This window comes from Corella eumyota, chromosome 2 (genome assembly GCF_963082875.1).
Source record: "Corella eumyota chromosome 2, kaCorEumy4.1, whole genome shotgun sequence".
In the NCBI taxonomy this organism is placed as follows: Eukaryota; Metazoa; Chordata; class Ascidiacea; order Phlebobranchia; family Corellidae; genus Corella; species Corella eumyota.
The window spans coordinates 4,307,350-4,331,629 of record NC_137491.1 but is presented as its reverse complement, the minus strand read 5'-3'; the positions used below and the strand labels follow the sequence as shown (position 1 = coordinate 4,331,629).

The following is a 24,280-nucleotide window of genomic DNA, read 5'->3' as shown; positions in this document are numbered from 1 at the left end:
AAAAACCAGCCAAATAAGTTAAGAAAGCAGTTAAAAACACTAAACAGAGGGAAAAATCAAAATTCAGAAATTTTGACAAAATTTGATAGTTACAGTTTTTATTTGCTCAAATATATACTTTTAAAAAGTCTTATCAAAAAATATAAAACACACTTACGTGTTTTGGTGGTTTCGTAAATCTTTTACATTTTTAAACAAGTATTTTATATTATATTTTAACCTTTTTTTAGTTTTACCTAACTTAATATTCTTAGAAATGGCCTAAATGAAACTTCTGAGCATCGTGTATACACTCTTTGTGCTTTCTTTACAAGACGTAAAAAAACCTGGACGACGCTTCAGAAAAAAAGGGAATTCTTGCAAACGTGCCTTTAGCAATCACTTTACAAAAAAACGATATATTTTATTTTGCAATAAAATAATGAACAGATTCACATTTTTTCGTCTTTTGTTTATTGCATAACTACGATTTAAATAAGAATAAGACATAACAAGCGAAGTAATAAGTAATTGTGTTTTTACCAGTTCTTGCAAGTTAGAAGTTACAGGTTTCTAATAAATACTTAAAATATGGTGGGCCACGTCATGGGTAAGCTTTTGTTAAGGAGTAAAATGAACAAAAACAATTTCTAAATAATTAAAATTGTTCTTCAATTTCGTCTTTAATACTGTTCAGTATTAAATCATAAATAATCCGAAACAAATCAAGCTTAAGCAACTAGCGGACGTTTGTGGAACAAACCACGAACGACCACAAGTTTCGGTAGCAAATCATATTTTCTAAAGGTTACAAGTCTATCAAGTTTTAAGGTTATACACGAGAATAATACAAAATGCAAAATCTGACATATAGACAAATATGCGTTTTGTATTTTTTAAAATGATCTCGTGTATACTAATGATTTTGTTAGAAAAAGGGGCTGGTTTGTGTAAGTGTGTTAACTAATCGACTATGTTCTAATACTCTAGTTTAATGTTATTTAGGGTACAAAGTATTCTGAATAAAATGCAATAATTTTATTCATCGTTATTAGTACTGCGATAATCGCAAACAAGACTTGAAAAGGTTAGATGGTGTTATGTGTTAATGTGAGAAGTTAAAGTTAAAAATGTATGGCGCAAAGCTAATACATTTAGTGCGATTGTATAGTTAACTTAAGTTTTTTTTCTAGTACGTAATAACTAACTTTAAATTTTTGCATGGTTTATAAGAAAGCTTGATATGATTAAATATAATACTAAAGCAGGAAAGATTAAGTAGTTTAAGACTTAATTGCATTGGTGTTTACGTAGTCGAGCTGGTATTCCTTTTGGGCTTTCGATTTTCTTCGGAAAAGAACGATAAAAACAGCAAGTACAATCAAAATAAAGAGAAGACATCCAAGACCAATAAGAACGTACAAAGTGACACTTTGGGAATCATCAACAGCTGGCTCTTCGGGTTCTTCAGGAAGTGTAATAGCTGTAAACGAAAAAAAGAGTTACAAATAAAATGTCTCTTTTTAATCAATAAATTGCTCAATTACTAAAGATTAAATCCAAATCCTTTATGGTGTTACAATTTGTGATGTCATTTTTTAATAATTTTTTTAACCAAAAAGGTCCCTTTTAATTTACCTGCGCAGTTTCCTTCGTCGGTTTTAACTGAACTTTCCGCACAAAAGCATTGTTCAACTGAATCAAAGTCTACCACACATACACCTTGGCCGCAATCTCGGTTACACTCATCGCCTTAAAAAAATAATGGTTTTAAATATATATTCGTAAATTTATTTTTAACATTTAAAATAGGTAAAAGACAAAAAACTTACTTGGGTCGCGAGCGAATGTTGCCGATACAGTGACGTCATCGGCTCTCTTCATTCGGAAGCTTACAATTGAACGTCTACGCTTGCCAGCAGGACACTAATAAAATTTAAAAGAAATTTATACAAAATTACAAGTTATGCCAGTCAACTCGGTGGAAACTCAGCACCATTATTTTTGTTTATTTATTAAATTTGAGGGTTAACTGTCACCGGGTTAAGTTCCCCAGGATATTATTGTTTTTTTTTGTTTTTTTAACTGACCTATTGCCATATATGTTCTTAGGGTTACCCTATACATTTAGGTTAACTTACGGCGGGGTTTGCGCATCTTGTATCGGACAATGATGTCCTCAAACAAATCTCAATTTCAAAGGTAAGGCGGGTGGTTGAAAATCCTCTGAAGAAAAATGCAAGTAAGGTAACGCTTCCTTCACCAGTTGAAACAGTATTAACCAACGGGTTAATTTGTTCAAGGTTACTTGATGTAGAACGGCATCCATTACTAAAATACGAAAAATTAAGATGTTTAAATGTCTTTTTTACAAAAACTATTATTCGACCACTTTAATATTAAAAAAATATCTTAATTTGCATTTTATAACAAGATATGGGACATACTCAAGCAGTCTAAGTTGCAAGTTTGAGCTTCCTCCAAGGGGCTCAGCAGTTAATCCAAGAACTCTAATACTTGTTAATGGGTCGACACGATTTGACTCTTGAATCTAAAACAAAAATAAAAACTTTGTTTAGTTTGGTTGAACGTTAAATCTTAAAGACACGAAGTTAATATCAAATTAAAACACTAAGAAAAAAGTATTTATATACCCGAAAGGTTAGCTCTTCTCCAGTTCTAACTCTTGTGCCTCCTAAAGGACTGTTAAAGTTGGCTCCCAGATATGGGCTTATCGTTAATCCAGCGCTTCCCGAGTCACCTCCGGGCACCAAACCAACTGCATCAATAAAACTAAAAATGTGACAACATTAATATTATGTTAACAGCCAAGTTTAAAATTGTACTATTTTTTAGCTATAGCGTGTGCAAGTACATGTGCTGCTTGACGTAAAAAAATTACAAAAAAGTAATTTTTACTACTTACTTTTGGTCGATCGCACTTGTTATGTTGGTTGTTGCGTTTGCAGTCTTGGGAAACGAGCATGAAATAGGGAAAGTTATATATCGTCCTGCAATAATAGTTGCGCTCGGGTTGTCGTTTGTTAAGTTCCACGAGCTAATGATGTGGGTGCCGTTATCCTATTGAAAAAAGAACAAATTGACTATTAAAACTATAACTTGGCACATTTATTTTATCGCAAACACATAAGGCAACCCATTTTTAGAGGCCTAGTTTCATTCCAATTTTATTTATAAAAATTAAATGACTTAATAGCTTAAAACATTATTGTGAAGTGTTGTAAGTGCCCACGTTAAGCTAGCACGACATGTCGCTTATTCATCGTTAATTTATAGCGTTTAGTTTAGTCAAACATAAAAATTGTCGCTAATTAATCCGTAAATGGTGCATTATTTTCTACTTGCAACAAGTAAAAAAATGGTGCATTATGTAAAAAAACTTACGCTGTTTATTGGGTTACATATGCCTGAGAAGGTAAGGGTATCGCCAGAGACAACTCCAGTCGTGCAGCTTCCGATAAAAACTTCAGTTTCGTTAATACCAAGGTTATTGAGATATGGAATTACCACGTTGACAGTTAAAGAGTTAATGCTGCAGGTAAAGTTAAGTGGCAATGCTGAAAAAGAAATCTATGTTAATAAATGAATTACTCAACTCAATGGATACTAGTACAGAACATAGCAAATAACAACGAAATATTTGTTTAAAGGAAGGTTTGAATTTCAGGTATTACTTACAACAACTGGTTCCATTTTCTGTGCTCGGAGAAGCCGAAGTATCATAAAATTCTTCGTTGCACATACATAAATAACTTCCATTCGTATTAACACAAGTCGCTCTTGTTGGCGTTGCTATGTGCGTGCAGTTCGAAAACTCGGCACATTCGTCAATGTCTGTAACAAAATATAAAAATTTTAGGCTAATGTTTTAAAAAAGCAATGGAAATTAATTTGAAAGAATATTTGCTTGGAAATGTTTTAAAAAGCGGTTGTTTATGTTGTTTAAAAGATTTGGTTATTCTTTTTAAATTTTGTCTTAAATAAAAATATTACCTCCCGCGAACATAACTTGAAATCCGTCGATCTGCAAGGTTGAGTGGTTGAAGTTCTGAAGAATGGCTGTAAAATCGTCCGCTGATTGTGTGTTTTGTATAAAGCAAGCGGTAGCGACAAATTGGGTGCCACTGTTGGAAGGTGGTAATTGCAGCTCATTTAAAGTAACTGTTGTTGTGTTGTAAAAAAAGTTAAGGCTAGAGTCCGCTCGTAAAGTTTCAAAAATTGAAGTAATCTAAAATATATAAAAAAACGGTAAAAAATATAAAATAACGTTTTCTACATAATACTTCACTTTAATTTTTTCACAAGTAACTTTTCAAAAAACTGTTACTTAAATATATTTTAAATTAATGACCACACTAATGATAAAGTAAAACTTACATTCGCTTCCACTAAAGCGGCTCTTCCAGCAACAGTTCCTGTCAGTGTTTCAGCAGTCACAAACTGTGCAGTGTAGCAATAATTGATTGAAGGCAAGGCTATTTAAAGATATACATGTGTATTAGCAAAACAGAACGAATGCAATTTGTCTTTACCACGTTTCTTAATTTGCATTTTACCTGTGCAAGAAGTCCCGTTTCCTTGAAAGCCGTTGTTACAAGTGCAAGTAAAGCTTCCCACACTGTTCGCACATGCAGCATTTGAATCACAAAGAGTAGGTGATACCCCACATTCGTCAATATCTAAAAAAAATTATACCACCATTAACTTTTAATTTAAATAAACTTATTCAAAAATGGTTTGAAAAATATTTTTTTCAACTATGTGATTGTCAAGTTGTTTTAAGCTATCACCAACTTTGAGTTCATAGGCAATAATGTTGCATTAGTGCGACATGAACCCAAAATAAATATTTATAGTTCACCTGCGCAATTTCCAAGAGTTCCATTTCCCATATAACCCATATTGCAAGCGCAACTAAAATTTCCAGGGGCGTTTGTACAAGTTGCATTGCCATCACAATTATCCGTCATCATTGTACATTCGTCCTCATCTAAAATAAAAAATTTATAGATAAATATATAAAAAAAAAAACATAACTAGGCCCCACTTTTTTTCAGTAAAATACATATTTAAAAAATATATATATCGGTTTAAACATTTTAAACTTTTTGATCATATTAATTAAATCTTGTTTTAAAGCATACCTATGCACGCCGTTACTGTCGCGTTCGAATAACCGGACACACAAGAGCACGAGAAATTTCCAATCGAATTTGTGCAAGTTGAAATAGCGCGACCACCACAAGTAGTTGATAACAAACACTCGTCCGTGTCTGTAAAATAAGTTTAATCAGTAACCCAAGACAAAACCAGGCACGTGTTTATTAAGTTAAATTGGTCAGAAAAACGAATTTAAATAATTTTTAAATAAAAGTCAATTTATAGATAAGTTACCATTGCATCCAAATCCATTTCCCGTATACCCGGTGCTACAAACACAAGAAAACGAACCGTTTGAGTTTATACAATCAGCATTCATACCACAATTATGAGCTCCCGCCGCACATTCGTCAAAATCTAAAAAATAAAAATTTTTGACATTTGCAAATGTTTCCTCAAAAAAAGATTATCCACCTTGGAAAACTTAATTCACATCTTAAGTCTTAAAATAAGTTAAACAAGATTACCTGTACAAGTATTTCCTGTAACATTGTAACCAGTATTGCAGGCACAAGTAAATGAACCAACTGTGTTAGTGCAATTACCCGCACCTACCACTCCACAAGCTGTAGCACTCAAACATTCGTTAGTTTCTATAAAAATATCAATAAGTTATTATCCTTATACTAGACTTATACTAGTAAAGTTAAACAAAAACTAAAAAATTAGAATATATTTTTTTATAATTTTCAAACATAAAAATTATACCATTGCAAGCCGTTCCTGGAGGTACTAATGTTGTTGGAGGATTTCTGGTTGCGATAGCAAGGGTGCTAATATCTGTGTAGCCAGTATTACATGTGCATTGATATTGGTGATTTCCCGTGATGGTACACATAGCATTTGGATCACACATCATCTGATCCATACAAATATTAGCAGAGACTGAAATTATAATTTATGTTAGTTAGTTAGTTCTTTTGGTAATTGTTCGCATAAATATTTAAATAAAGAAAATTATTAAAACAAAGTTAATTAAAATTCGTACTTGAGTTGATGTTGGTCCCGTTTGCAATTGCATCAGCTACAAAAGTCGACGCAACACTTGAATTGAAAAAAGCTGTGTCGGGAAACGTTAAATTTTGTGGAGGCACAACAGACGCGCCCGGGAAAAGAACCTGGAACCTCACGATAACTAAAACCAAAAAAAATTAAAGTTAGCAAAAAAAAATATTTAATTTTTTCTGAAAATTAAATTAAAAATTTACCAGCATTTTGATCAATAGTTTGAGCATTTACGCTTCCGAGAGCCAGAAGGCAAAAAACAAGAAAAAGAGCCTTTAGCATAATTTCGTCTTCTTTGTTTAAATTTAAAAAAATGTTTATTCAGCAAATTAAAAGTTATTTTAACTTATATACGCTTTCGTAATCTTAATAAACAAACAAATTAAATTTAAAACCTTATGCGATTGGTTACTAATTTGCTGTTCTCTATATTCACTTGTTTTTTAAAATATAATTTTCCCAAATGTATCCCCCTTTTTATACCCTTTTAGAAACCGCCAGAAAAAAAGGTAAGCAGGAAGTTACGTTGAAATTTTAAGGTTGGAAGAATCGGAAAAAATGTTAACATTTGATGACGTCATTTGAGCGAGAAAAAGTTACGGTACATTAAACTAGTTTTTTTTTAGAAATGCTAACTAAAAGGGCAAGCAAAAAATGTGTATTTTTTTTGTTATAGCACGCAAAATAAAAGAAATATTAGAGCAAAAATATTAACAACTTTTTGGAATTGGCATCCTAAACAATTTTACTGACATCAATAATACTTTTTTTACGAATAAAATTTGTTTTCATAATTTATATCCTTTAACTTTACCCGAATAAAATTTAAGCTTTTATACGCAAATATAACATAAAAAAAAATTTAAAAAACGCTCTTTTTTAATAAGATTTTTGTAATAGCCAATAAAACCTAAAATAAAATTAAAATAATATTTAATAAATAAAAAAATTTTCCACAAAAATTTAGTAAAAATATTTGGGTCGAGCACCCATGTCTATATTACGCAATATGAAAAAATAGTTATTTTGATATAGGAGAGGAGGGGCCTATTACGTCAAGCGATTTAATGTGCTCAAGTCTACCATGACCCTTAACATTTTGGGTTCCTTGTTTATAGAGTAAAAACCATTAACTCCGAAAGATTATTACACAATTGAAAATCTAATTTTATTTCAACAACTGTAAATCGTGGGCTGGGTTTTACATAAAAGAATTTTAGTAATGATTTTATTAACTTCTGAATGCCCTTTTTCAACAAAATGGTAATAGTTTGTTAAGAATTTTTTGATCATGAATTAATTTGAAACGAAATTAAAACGCACGAATTCGTGAAATGAATAAGATCTAATGATATTATCTTCTTTTTATATGAACTCCTTAATTATAAAATCTAATTTACTTAGCTTAAACTTTTAAAACATGATTTGTAGCAGCTGCCTAATTTTAATCGCAAAGTCAACAAATCAGGAATATTATTATTCCATAATAGGTGGTAAACCATATTAGTCAAAAACAACGTTTAAAAGGTAAAAAAAATACGAAAGATTACTTTAAAATATTTAAGAATCGTCAGATTTAACCGAAAAAATAATAAAAAATGTTTCGTCTTTTATTTAAAAAATGCAAGTGGAAAAAACCTATAATTTTAGGATTTTTTTGTGTTTTGATGCTGAAATAAAGCAATTTCGGGGGAATTTTATTAAAGTAATATAGCAAATATTTTAAAATTGGGTCGACAATTCTCCTTAAAAATTACATGATTGTTTTTATACTTTTAACCCGAAAAACACCGTATACCCGTAAAGGTATTAAAGCGACGGCGTCGTATTAAACCCTATATCAACACAGGTAATATTGGTTTTGTCGCCCAAATAAATTTTACAAAAAAGCAGGATTGAAAAATCTTAAAACGCTTGTATTGATTGGTTTTTATAAAGCAAAGGTGTTAATTTTTGCGCGGTCTATAAATTTTCTAATTACTCAAACAAGCTAAAATACCTTTAAAAAAATAAAATAAAATTCCTTAAAACAGTTATTTGTCAAAATATTTTAGATTTTTAAAAAAATAATTTAAGGTAAAAGTTCTTTTAAAAACATAATTATCAGATAAAGATCCGGATTGTTTTAAATTGTTTTGCTCAAAAAAATATTTCCCGGGAAATAAAAATTTCGCTTTTTGTCTATTTCTGTTTGGGTGGTGCTTATCGGTGCCATTTCTTTATTTAGCACAGGAATTAATAAGAATGTTGGCATTGTTATTTCTCAAAGGGCGTGAAATCTTAGATTTAAGAAAGGTTAATTTTAGAAAATGTTCGTTAAAGAAACGTCACGCAATATTCCCTTCTTAACTAATAAAAAAAGCTTGTTTTTTTCTTAACAATCTGACAACCGTCATTCATTAGGATTTAATACCAATTGAAAAAAAACGTTTTCTTATTTTTGTAAGAAGGATTCGTTAACAAAAATCTTTTATATTATTATTATATAGATTTTCAAATTGGGTGGTCAATTAAAAAGCCTAAATTTTTATTTACACCCATACTTAAAAATATATTAAATTGGTTTATGGTTTTTAAATAAATCTAAAACTTAATAAAATATGAATTCTTAATGATTCAGTTGTTAACTTATTTGAGAATTTAATTTTCGATGACAACATTAAAAAAAAAATTTGCAACAAAAAAATATAAATAATGACAAAAATAATGGGAAAAATATTAATAAACTGTAATTTTTTTTACACAAAAACTGAAAAAAAATTATGATAAATTATATTTTTTTCTGAATTTTGTAAATAAGTATTTATTTATTCGTCTACCTAAAATTTTAACTAAAGGGCACGTAATATTTAAATAATTTGGGGTTAAAAAATATTTACTGGAAATTAAAATTCTACCATAATGATTTTGTTTTTAGTTATATGCTAAAGGTGTTTTGGTTTAGCGGAATATCAAAGCAAACAAAATTTGTGTTTTCAAAAGGTGCAATAAAAATATTTTTGAATCAGACTAATTATTTTTAAAGAAATTAATCATTTTCAGCAAAGCATATCGAACCTAATAAAGGCAAAAATAAAAATTGGCAATGCAATATCAAAAAGCATTTTTGCCTATCCCAATCCAAACACGTTTGATAGGTTATAGAAATCGGGGGATTAAAATTAGATTTCAAAATTGTGTAGTTATCTTTTTTGCTTTGTTCGTACATGATACCTTAAATAAAAGGGGTCACGGTAGACTTAAAAAGAGTGAGTCGTTCCGACGTAAAAAGCCCCGCCTAAACACAAAAACGCCAACGTATTTTCGGCGACATTATCACCCCCTTATTGCGTAATAAAGGCTTTAGCGCGACATTTTTGGTACATTCGTCATTTGGTTAGCCCAAACTAAAAAGTACCAAACAATTTAAATTGTTTAACAATAAGAAATAAAGTGAGAATAATAAAATACAAAATATATATGAACAATTATTTATATTAGTTGAAAAAAAAAATCTGACATTTTAAAAATCCAAATATTATTTAACAAAATCGGCCATCACCACTTATTAACTTGTTGTCCTAAATATTATATTAAATACTTAAAAAAAATTTGTTTGGGTGTTAGTTTAAATATAAAACATTTTAATTGACCACCCAAAGTTTTCTATAGGTATACAATACGAAATTTAAAAAAAATGTATCAATTGGTATGAAATTCCAATGAATGATTTTTGTCAGATCATTGAGCATAATAATGCTTTTCTTATTAGTTAAAACGGGCTTGACGTTCAAATGACGAACATTTTCTGACGTCCGATTTTCACGCCGTTTGAGAAATCAAAATATCAACATTTTTATTAACCCGCCGTTTAACAGAGAAAGCACCCCCAATAGCCCCACCCAAATAAAAATAGATTTTAAACTTAACTAACAAAAACCTCAGTTCCTGTGTCGAAATATTTTTTTGTTCGTTGAAAATAAAAAAATCTTTATCACATACAAAATTAAACAATTTTTGTTGATTCCCTTTTTATAAATTAAATTTTCTAATTAAGTTTAACCCAATGGTTGCGTTCTATTATATATCAAAGAAAATTTAAAAATAAAATTATTTGAATTAAAATTTTAAAATTAATTTAAACATGCTAACTTATGTATAAAGATAAAAAGGTCTTGCGACATCAGAAAGCAAGGTTAACTATAATCAATCGTAAATTTACCTTTGCTTCGTAAATAAACCATTTCTAAACATGTTTGTTTTTCTGCCATGATTACTTGTTCCTAAGAGTAATAAAATGAATCACTTTTGTTTTAAGGACCAAGACCCTTTACATCCACTTTTGATATCTAAAAAGTAAGATTAATTCATTTAATGTGTATTATAACATTAACTTAACATGTATTTCAGAAAAAAAACAAAAAAATTAATTTTGTATTTTTACATATATGATTTATTTAAAAAAAACGTTCTTAATCTGTGTGTGACAATTTTTTGTTAATGTTTTAATTTAAAAATAACGCTGCTCCGCAGTAATTTAAATGTTTTAATCAAATATCGCAAACACCAACTATGAAAATAAATTTGATTACGTCATTGAAAATATATTAACTAGATTTAACAAACATTATAGTTTGGTTAGTAAATATTTATGCACAATTTTACAGCTTACATACGCGTAGCTGTTTGCAAATAAAGTTTATGACGTCATTCCGATAGGCTTTAGCACATTTACTTAGCAGGACATAACTAACGAAGTCAAGTGTTTTACAAAAATTTATTACATAGGAAATTATTTTTTTTAATTTCAATGTAGAAATTGTACTTTAAACAGTTTAAATTAATTTTAAAAGAGTCATTTAAAACAGTTAGCAATAAAAAATGGCCGCTGCTGGAAAATTAAACGGTGCAGTTATAAGTTTGCTTTTGTTAATTATATTTACATCGGGGGCGGTAGTCACTAAAAAGGAGCATCACAAACTATTATTAGTATCATTTGATGGATTTAGGTATGTTACAAAATTAAAATTCTTTTTGCAAAATCCAAGTTATAAAGTGTTACAGTCTTTGAAATGCCATCAAAAATGTTTGAAACGCCGTGTAATTTGTTTGTGATGTCATCATTTATTAAAGTGACGGCAAAGCTTGTTTTTAATATTTTTAAACCGCGTTTTAAATTAAGATTGCAGACCAACTGCACCACCAAAATTTTTAAAAAATGTAAACAAAAAACAACACAAACGTTAACAATAGGAAAAATTTTAAGACCCTTGGTCTTACTGTTTACGCAAACAATGCGATTATTTTAGGTGGGACTATTCGGATCGGGCTCCCGAATTAGAAGGGTTAAAATATCTGAGAGAAAACGGTGTAAAAGCAGAGTACATGAAACCAGCCTTCCCTACTCAAACCTCCCCCAATCATTTTACAATTGCAACAGGTAAATTGATTTGTTAAAGAAGTAATTAAAAATAATACATTAACCATATGCAGCAAGGATCAATGGAGTTTATATTCACCTTTAAAAGTTAAAAAAAGCATTCAATTAATACTGCAATTAAAAACACATTATTTTGGAAGGGTTGCACCCTGAGTCACATGGTGTGTTACACAACTGCGAATATAACATCAGCGAAGGCGCCGCAAGGTCGACCTTTTATTCTACCCTGGCTGTTAATGATTGGTGGGACAATGGCGCCGAACCTATCTGGATCACCGCAGTGAACCAAGTAAATATTGTTTAAGTCTATAAAGATGTAATGCTTCGTCAAAATTAAAACAACACTGTCATAGTTTAAACTTTCATTTTAAATGTGGGAGGTATTTAACCTAAATAAATAATATAACAAGTATATGTCAACCACTAGTTTAAAAGTATATTTGCGCTAGGTTTTGTATATACTGAACCTGTGTCATATTTTTTATCATTGCCTTAATCATTTTATTTTTCCCAAAATTAAGGGGCTGAAAAGTGGGGGTTATTTGTATCCTGGAAGTTATGCCAACATCAGCGGAGTCGGAGCAACAAAGTCAATTCTTGAAGAAGCATCTACCCCAAAAGAAGAAGAAGATTGGCAGAAAAGAATTAATGACACAATGGTGTGGTTCACCGAAGATGATCTGGACATGATTGCTCTTTATTTTGAGCAGGTAACAGCACCAACTATATTTTTGTTCTGAATAGAAACATAATAATAAACCTAACTTTTATATTTTAGCCCGATTCGTTCGGCCACAGCATGGGCCCTGATACTCGTAGAATTGAAACGAAAATGATGCCGTTATTAAGTCGTACCATTATGTACATGATCGATCAAGTAGAAGCATTTGGATTGACCGAAAATCTAAACATTATAATAACAAGGTAGAGATAAGATAAACATTTTTAGTAAGGCTATACACGACAAATTCTTACTCTATCAATATTTGATTCGATAGAACGTTCATATTAATACTTTTCCTCTTTTAAAAACATCATATTTTACACTTTCTTAGTGATCACGGTATGTACGAAATAAACAAAGATACAAATGAAACTATATCACTTGCTACCTATGTTAACCAAACTCTAATTGACTTTCAATTTGCTTACGGACCATTGGGTTTGATTCAACCTCAAGCTGGAGAAGAAGAATATGTCCAAGAAAAGTTAATAGGTGAGATTTGGTTGTAAAGGTGTTTAACGAATGTTACCTATGTTAAATTATAAATATTTAGAAGGGAACAAGAATATGAAAGTGTATCTTAAAGACGAAATTCCTGATAAATGGCATTACAAAAACAACGACCGCGTTCCATCCATTGTTGTAGTAGCCGAACCTGGTTGGTCTGTATATCAGGTGACTTTGTCAGTATTGAATTAAAATATTGTAACCAACAGTTTCTATAAATACAATGGCAGTGCAGCCGTTAAAATATTTTTGTTTAAATTTTAAACGCAAGACGTTTATTATTTTATTTACCAATTACCTTTTAATTTCAGTTTTTTGTACTGCATATTAATACTGGGGAGCATGGGTATGACAACGATTTGGAAGAAATGCGAACGACATACTATAGTATTGGGCCGTCTTTTAAGGTAAGTACATTTATAAACAATTTTTATATTTTTGGGTTGACCTTTTTTTCTATGCAGAAAAATTACGAGGTAAAAGGATTTGACAATATTGATATTTATCCCTTGATGTGCCACCTTCTTGGTCTAGAGCCTGCCCCTAACAACGGATCTCTTGAAGTTTTAGCTGAAAGTCTTGTCGAATTGTCTGATGAAACCACAACACAATCAACAACTGCTGACACCACTAGTTCAACAGTAGGTTTGATCAGTACGACATTAATGACTACCACATCAAGTGCTACTGGATATCAGTCCTCCTTAGTTTATATCATCTTGGCTATTACGATGTTGCAGATTCTTATGTGCTAACGATTCGTATAGGCACATACGTTATTTTTAATGTTTCTTTTCTTTAATTTTTTTTTATATGTGTTCAATTTATAATTTTACCAACAACTATAATTTATAGAAGTAAAAATAATTTATAGAAGTTTATTGCCCTCTAGCGTTTTTCATTTTCTCGTCTGTCATGTTTCCTAGTAAGTGGAACCTTACGCACAAATCAAAAGACAATTTATATTATAAATGAATACTAGACTAACAACTTTTTTCTGCTAATTTGTTCACTAGTTGATACTGAAATAATTCTTATTAATATAAAAAGTGTACACAAACATTCCTAATATTTACACAGACAATATCAGTAAAAAAAATCTAAAACAGCAAATTTGATTATAACCTATTTTGCTCCTATTTGTTAGTATATTATACGAATTTAGCTAACTTAGTAAGTGTTAGCTAAACAACGGATTTAGAACAAAAAGGGGGACAAACTAAATAAAATAAAACTATTCATGCGAAAAAAGAAACGGTATGACGTGGGAAAAATAATACACACGTGTCTAACAACCCGGAAACAGCTGATTACATATTTACATTTTGAAATTTGTAGTAAAACCGGTGTTGAACAGTATAATGAATGGTAAATCACCTTAAACATCAATTTAAAAAAATAAATATTAACCTAGCCAAGGATTTTTGCAAGGGTTAAGGTATAAGGTACATTTTTTGTTATTTTGTATGTACATACGGGCAGGCCGGAAGTAAAAGATAATTAATGTAATAGATAAACAAAACTTAACGTCATGTTGTGCACTTGCTTTTTAGGTTTTGTTCAACATGACGATGTTTCGATTTATGTTGACCTTGTTTTTTTGTTTAACTTTAAATTATTTGGTTTGTGTGGAAGCGAAAAAGAAATCTGACAACACTAAATTTCTGGAAGAAATCGAAACAATTAAAGCCTTCAAAAAACTCTTAAGAACTAAAACCAACATTCTAGTATTGTTTGCAGAAAATGGTAAGTTTCACAAAGAAAATCAGCAAGGATATGTCTTTATTTAAATTTGTGTATACTGTGTACTTTCAAAATTGGCTATATTTTGTTTGTGTAATCTTTTTAATATGCTTTTTCCATAACCAGAATCTGCAGCAACAAAAAAGTTTGACATATTTGGAGAGGCAGCATCCATTTCAAAGGGAACTGGGACACTGGCTTGGGTAGATTGTAGCACAAAAGAAGGGAAAAAGGTTTAAAATAAACTTTTATTAAGCGTTTTAATTTGTACAACAAAAACACTATGTTAAAGACATATGTATATATTTCTATTTATAAAATAGGATATTTTTATTATACTGCACTTCAACTTATAATATATGATTTTCAGCTTTGCAAAAAACAAAAGGCTTCTCCAAAGCCAGTTGACATTCAACATTATAAAGATGGGGAATTCAGTTCTGCATATGACAGAAGATTTACTGTCAAGGTAGTCTATACCATAAGTATAATTGAAAACACAAAAAATCCTTAATCCATTTATCACCAACCTTTAAAAAACATTGTTTTTTTAATTGTTATAGTCAATTGTGGCTTTCTTAAAAAACCCAAAGTCAGATGGGCCATGGTCTGAAGAAGAATCTGCAAAAGATGTTGTTCAAATTGAATCAGAAAAACAACTTAACAAGTTGATAAACAAAAACAAACCCATGCTGGTCATGTTTTATGCACCATGTAAGTATTAAACATGTGACTGCATTCATTTAAATGTGTTTCAGTAAAATCACATTAAAAGGTTATCTTAAAGTTGCAAATTTTCTTTTAAAGGGTGTGGTCACTGCAAGCGTTTCAAGCCTGTTTTTGCAGAGGTTGCCACAGAACTTAAAGGAAAAGTGGTAAGTTGACAAGTTATGTTTATTAAGCACTACCCAAGCCAAGCAAAAACAGATTATTTAAGAGTTGATATTATTTCAGATAATGGCTGGCGTTGATGCGGAAGGTATGAAAGATGCAACATCCATTCGAGAAACATACAACGTCACTGGTTTTCCAAAGTCCATCTACTTTGAGTAAGTTTATTTTTACTAGAGTATTGCACTTAGAAATTATATTTTTGAATCTGAACTTTGTATTTATTTTTAAACAGCCAAGGAAAACAGAAATTTGAATATGGAGCTGGCCATAAGAAGGAAGATTTGGAGGGCTGGTTGAATGAGTAAGTTGTATTGTAGACTGTAAATTTAACAATATGAAGCATAATGGTTTTACTTTATTATTATTTTAATTTGCAGTCCCCAACCTCCTAAAGAAAAGGAACCAGAAGTTGAGTGGTCAGACATGGAAAATGATGTTGATCATTTAACCGGAGATAATTTTGATTCTTTTATCGCAGAAAATGAGAAGGTTTTAGTGTTTTTCTATGCACCATGTAAGAAAATGTTTATCATTAAAGGTTTTAGTAAAATCTCTTTTCTGTTACAATACTATTGTTTTTTTTTGTTTAAAAAGGGTGTGGCCATTGTAAAAATCTAAAACCAGAATGGGACAAAGCAGCAACTCAAATTAAAGAACAAGAAATCAGTGGAAAGTTGGCTGCCTTGGATGCAACTAAATACAGAGAATTCGGTGACAGATATAAGGTAAGTAACATTACATTTGCTTAAGCTTAAGGTTGTTTTGGGTAAAACTTATATATTAATACTTGTGTTAACAGGTAACAGGCTACCCAACGATAATTTACTTTGAAAATGGAGAAAAGAAATATGATGCTTCCGGTGCATTTAAGAGAGATGCTGAGGGAATTGTTGCTTACATTCAAAAGTAAGACTTTTAGTTAGATCAGAAATTTGTAAAAATGAAATGGAAATTTTTTGTTATTATGATATAGGTAAACTTTTGTTAGCAAAGTTGAATGATACCACTTTAAACAATGTCATATTATTAAAACGCACAATTTAATTGAAAAATAACCATCAATTAAATTTAAGTACCAATAAGTGGATATAACAACCCGAAACGTGGCAAAGCTGCCGAGTATGATTATAAAATACTTTAAAACCAATTTAGGAAATTATATATTTCCCTGTATTGTTAGTCTAGTAAGATTAATTGTCAAATTCCCAAAATTGTATTAAAACCTTTGCCGTACCTAACTGTGAAAATGTGAAAATAATATTAAAGTTTTTGATTTTCAAAATTTAATTTTAAAACCAAGTTTTAGTGAGGTTTTTTTTTTTTTTGAAATTCATGTATAATAATTTCTCTGTATTAAACCATTAAGAACATTACAACTTTATTTAACTCTGGTAACATTTTTTTTCTTAGTCCAAGCGAGCCTCCTCCTCCAGAAAAAGATTGGAGTGAGGTAGAATCAAATGTTTTACATCTCGACGATGAATCTTTTAAAGCTGCGGTTCGAAAGAAGAAGCATTCGCTTGTAATGTTTTATGCTCCTTGTAAGTTTCCTTTCAAAGAATGTGTTTTCACAAACTAACTTACTGTATTAATCCCCAAACTGTGTTTAGGGTGCGGCCATTGTAAAGCAGCAAAACCTGAATATGTTAATGCAGCATCTCAATTTGCTGATAACAACAAGGTAAACAGTATATCCAAAGTTATATAAATCCTGCTAAAAAGGGAACTAGAAAATAAGTTTTTGTTTTTTCTCAGGTTGTGCTTGCTGCTGTAGATTGTACCAAAAGTAAGGAGGTGTGTAGCACATATGAAGTTAAAGGATATCCAACATTTTATTATCTCAATTACGGGAAGAATGAAGAGAAATATGGTGGAGGCAGAGTGGTACGTAGCATTTTTTCATCAAATTCTCCCTTTTTTTGTTATATTCTTGCCATTTAACAATTAGATGTAGCATACATGGTTATGGGTTAATATAAATGAAGGATAAGCATTTAGTTAAAAAAAAATTAAACATATTTTTAATGTTTATTTTTATGTACTTCTTGCCTTCATCAAATCATTTTTATCACAAAAATCAATTGATTTTTGTAAACCGAACATTGGTGAAAAAACTTTCTTTGTCAATTATTAAACGGAGCAGGAAAAAAGTTTCGTGGACTTTCTTTCCGAGAAAAGCGGAATAGTGAAAAGTGAACTATAAATATTTTATCTAACTCATATTACCAACAAATTTACAAATTTTTTAAATAGTAAACCTTTTCTAGTGTAGCTGTTAGTGTTATGAAGCATTAATTTATATGTTAGACTAATACTTCTGCATCTTTTAAAACCTAACCTTAACTGCAGCGTTCTTAGTACAATCTGTATCAAACTAACTATCATATTTTTTATTATGTAATCAAATGTAAATTATATATTAATTTTAAGGATCAAATGTCAATGAAGGGTTTTTTTAATAATTTGTAAATTCCTAATACTTTGTATAACGTAAGTACTTTATAATTTTGTTTTTTTATATATACTAACATAATATAAATATGTTCTTTAATCATTCAATCTGTCGCTTTAAGTCTGTAAAAATAACTATTTATTAAATTTTATTTGCTATCAATCTAATCAAATTAGTAATTACATTCTTTTCTTTCAACTATTTTATGTTGCAACTTATTTAAACAGTACTCGTCTTTGTATCAAATAACGGTCATTATGTTTACTAAGTTTAAAACTAATAAAAGATGAAGCTGCACCTTTAGGTCTTTCTGAGCTATAATACTTACTGAATAACTTAAAGGCTTGGTTTAAATGCAGAACGTGGAAAAACATCAACCCGAGTTTAATAAAATCTGGAGTAAATTTTTTTTTATGCCTAAAGTCATAAATTGTTACTCAAGATTTGTAAAACTCGGGTTAGTTAACTTAACTATACGTAAACTTTTTGCATTTGACCCTATCAGTAGTAAATCTTAACTGTGCATACTTTAGTTAAAATCTAAAGTATATTTAAATATGTTTTATTTGTGGAAAATATTTATCTAATAACGATTGAAAAATAGGCAAAAGATTTTGTCAAATTCGTCGAATTAAACGAAAACAAAACATTGGCAGCGAACTACACCACCAAGTTTTGGACAAATATTAAGCACGCAGAACTACTACATCATCTTACTGGTAAAATTCAGAATAACACTTTCAACTTATAAATGCTGTATTTAATTACCAAAAAAATATTGCTTGTTTACCCTACCATATTCTAACACGGAAAAGTAGGTTATGCTACTTGTAAAACATTTGTGTATATATCATAGCTAAATATCAGATTAGTTTATTAATTAAATAAATTTAATCTCACTTACTTTTATAAAAGATAAATCCTGGTACGAATTTGTTCACTCCAATCCTAAAGTATTGTTGACAGTTTACAGCGAAGATTGTCCAAATTGCCAACAAGTCAGAAAGGAATTAGCTGATTGCGCCAAAGCCTTGATCGATCAAGAGGTTACCTTTTCTTTGGCTGCAAAAAACAGTATTACATTTTAAATATAAACGAACACATAATTAATGTTTTATTTTCAATAATACAGTATAGTTTAAAATGTGTAGGCATCTATTAAATAGACGACGTTGTTTCTAAACTGATGTTTTAAATATTCAAAGATCCCTGTTAAAGTGGCCGTGATCGACAGCGAAATTTACGGTGAAGAAATTTATCGAGTTTGGACAGTGGATATGGGGGTTCCTACAATATTCTGGTACTATAATGGTATCAAACAATTCGAATACACCAAGTCTCGAGCAAGCCAAGATCTATTGGAATTCGCCAAAAAGTAACAAATTTAAAATTTATATTACTGCAAACAAATCTTAGTTCGAAAACTAAAATATTTTTTTTGGATTAACAGAAATAGTATTCCGAATTTTAATTAAATAGTAATATTAACGTGAAATATTTTATCACAGTCCAGTGAAACCAAAAACACCAACAACTCATCCTGATTGGTCAATGCAAGAATCGGCAGACGACATTTATCATTTAAGTGATCAAGGTTTTGACCAGTTTGCAAAAGAACAAGAATATATGATGGTCGTGTTTTATTCGCCCAGTAAGCAAAGTTAAACACTACCAAGTTTTAAATAACCTCAACTTATTTAACCATTTTTATTTAAACAGCTTGTTCTGCTTGTTTGCAAATAAGACGACCATTCGAAGAGGCTGCTTCGAGACTAGATGACGAAAAACCTGAAGCTACCTTGGTTGCCGTTAACATTGCACAAAGTAATTTAGTCAACGCCTTTTTGTTACAAAACAAAACAATAAATTATTATTTTTTTGTTTTAGATCAAAATTTAAAAGCAAAATTTGATATAAATTCGTATCCCTTTTTTGCTTATTTTCGGGATGGCAAGTATAAGTTTAAATACACCGGAAGCCCATCTGCCGATGCAATAGTTGAGTTTATGAAAAAGTAGGTGGTGGAATGCACTTTTTTACAACACAGCGCAATCTATATAAACTAACACCTTTAAATGGCAATTCTGAACAATACACATTTTCTTAATAGCTCCTAAACACATTTATTATAATATACGATTATCAAGTGCTTAAAAAACGTATGATACTTTGTTAAACATTGTCCTTAGCACACTAAACTATAAAAAGAAAGTAAAAATAACAACTAGTATACACATAAATATTTAATGTTATCACAAGGATTGCAAGCAACAACTAAGCACCAAGTAATTCATTTTTATAGACCAACAGAGCCAAAAAAGGAAGATTTAATTTTACAGCAACCCGAAACAAACATAACTTCATTAAACGACGACAACTTTAATATTTTTATTAAAAAACATCAAAAAGTTTTAGTCATGTTCCAAACGTCATGTAAGTTTTTGGGTTAAAGTTTTTTTGCCTAAAATTACAAAATATAACAACTTTCAGTTAACTTTAACACAATTATTTTAATAGGGTGTGGTCACTGTCGTCAGTTTAAGCCGAAGTTCCAGAAAGCTGCTGACATTTTAGTAACTAAAAACCCGAAATCAAAACTAGTAATTGTGGATGGTAGTGTGAACAAAAACTTACTCAAAAAATACGAGGTGCACGGATATCCAACAATGCTTTATTTTGAGTAAGATGTGTAATACAATCCCTATTTTACTATTTTAAGTAAACTTAGATTATTTTCAAAATAAGCAAGACAAAAAGTTACTTTAACATCAATGTTATTAATTTCAGAAATGGAAAATTTGCAAATAAATATCCAGGAAAAAGAACAACTGATTCTGTTGTTGAATTTATGACAAGGTGCCCTTGAAAAAACCTTTATTTTAATTCCTAGTGTTATTTATATGGTTTAAACATTTTTTTACGAACAGCGCACCCAGCAAAACTGAACTGGGTGACGAAATTTTAAAATCAAAACCACGTGCCGTGACGTCATTGAACTCGACAAATTTACGATCTTTCTTGGAGGAAAAAAGTCAAGCGTTTGTCATGTTTTATTCCCCAGGTTTGTTCAACCAAGTGAACGTAACTAAAACTTGAATCAAAAAAATTTATTAATACAGTTGGAGTTTAGACTATACTTAATATTTCTACCATACATTGTTATAATTTAAAGGCTGTGGAGCTTGTAAAACAGCAAAGCGACCGTTTTTCCAAACGGCAGTCGAGGTTGACGATGAAGATTATGATATTTCGATTGGGATAATCGATGCATTTAAACACAGAAATATTATGGATGAATTTAAATTGACGGTAAACCAAAAATTATAATTTGAGTGTAAGAATAAAGTTAATTGTTATGATAATTAAAATAGGTAAGAGCCTTTATTTCAATCAATACACGTAGGGTTAAAACAATTTCTTTACTGTTTTTTAGGGTTATCCAACATTTTGGTATTTCAAAGACGGTGAAAAGAAATTTAAATATCAAGGCCCCAGAGACAAAAAATCATTTCTTAAATTCATTGACAAGTAAGTTAAATTACTGAATTATAGTTAACTACTCAAGTCAGGCAAACAAAAACTTGATAGCTTTTTGCAATGAAATCAAACTTAATTTAATATTTTTTAAACAACACAAATTTATAACTTTTGTTCAGTCCAGTTGAGGACAAGAACAAACCAGAAACTACAGTGCAATGGATTAGTGAAACAAGTCAAGTAGAGCACTTAAACATCGACACTTTCGACAAATATCTTGCCAAATATCGAGACGTTCTAGTTTTCTTTTATATCAACGGTATTTTAACAATAACATATTGTATATATCTTTATCCTCGATGTGGGAAAGTCAAATGCGCGACCTAAACATAGAGTAACATCAGTTACTCCGACCCAGTCTCGAGTTGCCTTTGGCAGTTTGGGATATTATAGATTATAATTGCCCCATAATTATACTGCTGATTAAGTGCTGGCTCAGTAGGAGTTCATACCGTTTATAGCGCCTTACTCAAGGGCGCTATAGCATGAGATCAGTGGGGATTGAACCCATGACCCCATGTGTGGTGTAACAAGTGTTCTTACCACTACACCACGCTGCCGGTATATTAATCCTGTAACCTTGCCTTAAAAGTGTAAGTTTTTTAAAGCAAATTTAATTTGACTCTGAAGTTTGTGTTTACCATTAAAAAAAAATTATCAATAAGATAATTGAATAAAAGATATCATTTAGTTAAAATCTAAATCCAAAACTTAACAACAAAATATGTGCCACTGTACTATAACAACTAACAACTTGATTGCAGCTTGTGAGATATGTTTAAATCAGATGAAGCCAGAATATGTACAAGCAGCAGATATGTTATATAACGTAAGCGCATCGGCAAAGTTAACAGCTATAAATGCTGGTTGGGAAAAAGAAATAAGCAAAAAGTATTCGATCAATAGTTTTCCGACAGTTTTATACTTTAGGTAAGTTATGTTTTTAAGCAATTTTAACTTTTACAGAATGTCGAATAGGTGTTTATGTTTCAATTTGGTTTATAGAAAAGGTGAATTTCAGTACAAGTATGAAGGAGCTTTTACTAAAGCCGCCATTGTAACATTTATGAAAGAGTAAGTTAAGTCGGACATCAACTTTGTTACATTTAAAAACTTGTATATAAAGCATAAATAAATTAACAAAGTTATCAACAAGATGCACATGCTAATCTGAAGATAAAATTCTAAAAAAACAACTTTCTAATTTTTTTATTTTTGTTTAGTCCAAGAAGATCACTTGCTAAAAAACCTCGCCCGACTGCCTGGCAGGACATGTCTTCTAAGGAATACGGTCACGTGACCCATCTCGGAAACACCACGTTTACCGATTTCTTAACGAGTCACGTGAGTAAAATTTTAAACCACAAAACTCAAATCTCTACAGCGTATTTTAACTACATCTACTTTAATTCAAAGTGTATAAACATTATGGTTTAGACAAAAGATATAAAAATTCAACATCTGTTGTAACAAAAACGTTATTAACAAGTCATTGCCAATTTAAATTAGTTTTATTTTAGGATCACTCTGTCATTATGTTTCACTCGTTGTTCTACGCACGATGTAAACCACCCAGACAACAATTTCGGGTCGCGTCTGATATTTTATCCTCGCTTAGTCACGTGGGTGTCGGGGCGGTAGACTGTCATCGAAGTCCTGAACAAGGACGTGAGTAATTACCAATTACAAAAATATTTCTAATTGGGTCATACGAATAACGATGTAAATTCGTCGAAATTTATGTTAAAAACCAAGTGAATTTATGGGCATAAAAATTAACTTATTATATTTTCCTTTACAAAAAAAAATTGTCAAGCTCTAATACAAAATCTTTTCCAATTTTTACAAAAAATATAATTAAAAGGTAAAATTAAAAGATATTGTAAGAACATAATCTGTATAATTTTTTTATGAACACAGTTGTTTGTTATCACCTTGCTGTTAAACAATTTCCATCTTATCATTATTACAAGGGATCCGCATTAAAAGAAGAACCCAAGTTTGATAACGCGAAAGAAATTGTCGAATTTTTACAGAAGAAAATTACAACAATCAATAAGGAAGAACTTTAAAAACTACTTTAAAATATTTTTAATTCATTAAAATATTTGTACACAAGTGAAAAATGTGCTCGAGTTAAAAAAAAACTGTAAAAATTGTTTTTTTAAACGTTGTTATAACTTCCGAAGTTTAATTTCTTTATATACTTAAAGAAGCACACGATTTTTACGTATGCTAAACTATTGAGTAATGTAATATTATGACACATTTCATTAATAAACGTTGCACAAATTAGTTTTTCTTTGAAAATCTTTAGTTGGACTTTTGGCAAGAAGACAACCAGTAGAAATATTCACGTATTTATATTCTTACGCAATTAACTTACATATGATGGCAATTAATTTAATAATAAAGAAATACTTAATTACATTGTTACAGATGTATTACCTACTCTAAAAAAATGCAAACGCTTATTATAAATATTAATTTATAAACATCAGTTAATAACAAAAATATATATGCTACAGGTGCTTTATAAATTTTTAAAGGGAAATTATCAAGAAGGTAAGATACGATCATTTTTATAGTTTCTATTTAAATCATGCCATAAAAGATTAATTAGTTTTAGGCATGTCACATATTAAAGCGCTGCGCACGTTTACTATGCATGGCAAACGAAAGTCGTACAATTTAACGTATATAACATCTGGTTATTCAGTTTCTAGTCATAAAGATTTGAAGTGAACAGCGGACGTTTAATATACGAGCATTTAAAAGTTTATTTTTATTTTTATATACCAAATAATTTTTATTAAACGAATAGCTTAATTAACTTATA

The 24,280-nt window shown here is 30.2% G+C and overlaps 3 protein-coding genes across 3 annotated transcripts; 2 read left to right on the top strand and 1 right to left on the bottom strand.

Moving 5' to 3' along the window:
- Nucleotides 1-441: 441 nt before the first annotated feature.
- Nucleotides 442-6,592, bottom strand: LOC145741966 (uncharacterized). The gene is made up of 19 exons (XM_082559672.1): nucleotides 6,369-6,592; nucleotides 6,149-6,295; nucleotides 5,869-6,045; nucleotides 5,628-5,753; nucleotides 5,395-5,517; nucleotides 5,145-5,273; nucleotides 4,862-4,990; nucleotides 4,557-4,679; nucleotides 4,378-4,475; nucleotides 3,994-4,228; nucleotides 3,679-3,834; nucleotides 3,385-3,557; nucleotides 2,906-3,060; nucleotides 2,634-2,772; nucleotides 2,427-2,530; nucleotides 2,121-2,310; nucleotides 1,812-1,905; nucleotides 1,618-1,731; nucleotides 442-1,462 (listed from the first exon to the last, which is right to left on the bottom strand). Exons 1-19 carry the CDS (start codon nucleotides 6,445-6,447, stop codon nucleotides 1,263-1,265), a joined length of 2,691 nt encoding a protein of 896 aa, XP_082415798.1. The 5' UTR covers nucleotides 6,448-6,592; the 3' UTR covers nucleotides 442-1,262.
- A 4,433-nt stretch (nucleotides 6,593-11,025) lies between these two features.
- On the top strand, nucleotides 11,026-13,570 carry LOC145741446 (ectonucleotide pyrophosphatase/phosphodiesterase family member 7-like). The gene is made up of 9 exons (XM_082559036.1): nucleotides 11,026-11,153; nucleotides 11,454-11,584; nucleotides 11,725-11,873; nucleotides 12,106-12,294; nucleotides 12,363-12,508; nucleotides 12,640-12,800; nucleotides 12,862-12,983; nucleotides 13,127-13,222; nucleotides 13,280-13,570. Exons 1-9 carry the CDS (start codon nucleotides 11,026-11,028, stop codon nucleotides 13,568-13,570), a joined length of 1,413 nt encoding a protein of 470 aa, XP_082415162.1.
- A 640-nt stretch (nucleotides 13,571-14,210) lies between these two features.
- On the top strand, nucleotides 14,211-23,674 carry LOC145741442 (uncharacterized). The gene is made up of 33 exons (XM_082559032.1): nucleotides 14,211-14,260; nucleotides 14,369-14,561; nucleotides 14,685-14,791; nucleotides 14,929-15,027; nucleotides 15,122-15,272; nucleotides 15,366-15,433; nucleotides 15,513-15,607; nucleotides 15,685-15,753; nucleotides 15,830-15,966; nucleotides 16,047-16,177; nucleotides 16,252-16,358; nucleotides 16,863-16,993; nucleotides 17,063-17,133; nucleotides 17,208-17,336; nucleotides 17,596-17,637; nucleotides 18,509-18,623; nucleotides 18,820-18,950; nucleotides 19,110-19,279; nucleotides 19,413-19,555; nucleotides 19,624-19,728; nucleotides 19,792-19,918; nucleotides 20,207-20,337; nucleotides 20,422-20,584; nucleotides 20,692-20,760; nucleotides 20,832-20,965; nucleotides 21,077-21,213; nucleotides 21,338-21,432; nucleotides 21,561-21,700; nucleotides 22,206-22,371; nucleotides 22,447-22,515; nucleotides 22,665-22,785; nucleotides 22,962-23,109; nucleotides 23,362-23,674. Exons 2-33 carry the CDS (start codon nucleotides 14,381-14,383, stop codon nucleotides 23,511-23,513), a joined length of 3,834 nt encoding a protein of 1,277 aa, XP_082415158.1. The 5' UTR covers nucleotides 14,211-14,260; nucleotides 14,369-14,380; the 3' UTR covers nucleotides 23,514-23,674.
- Nucleotides 23,675-24,280: the final 606 nt, after the last annotated feature.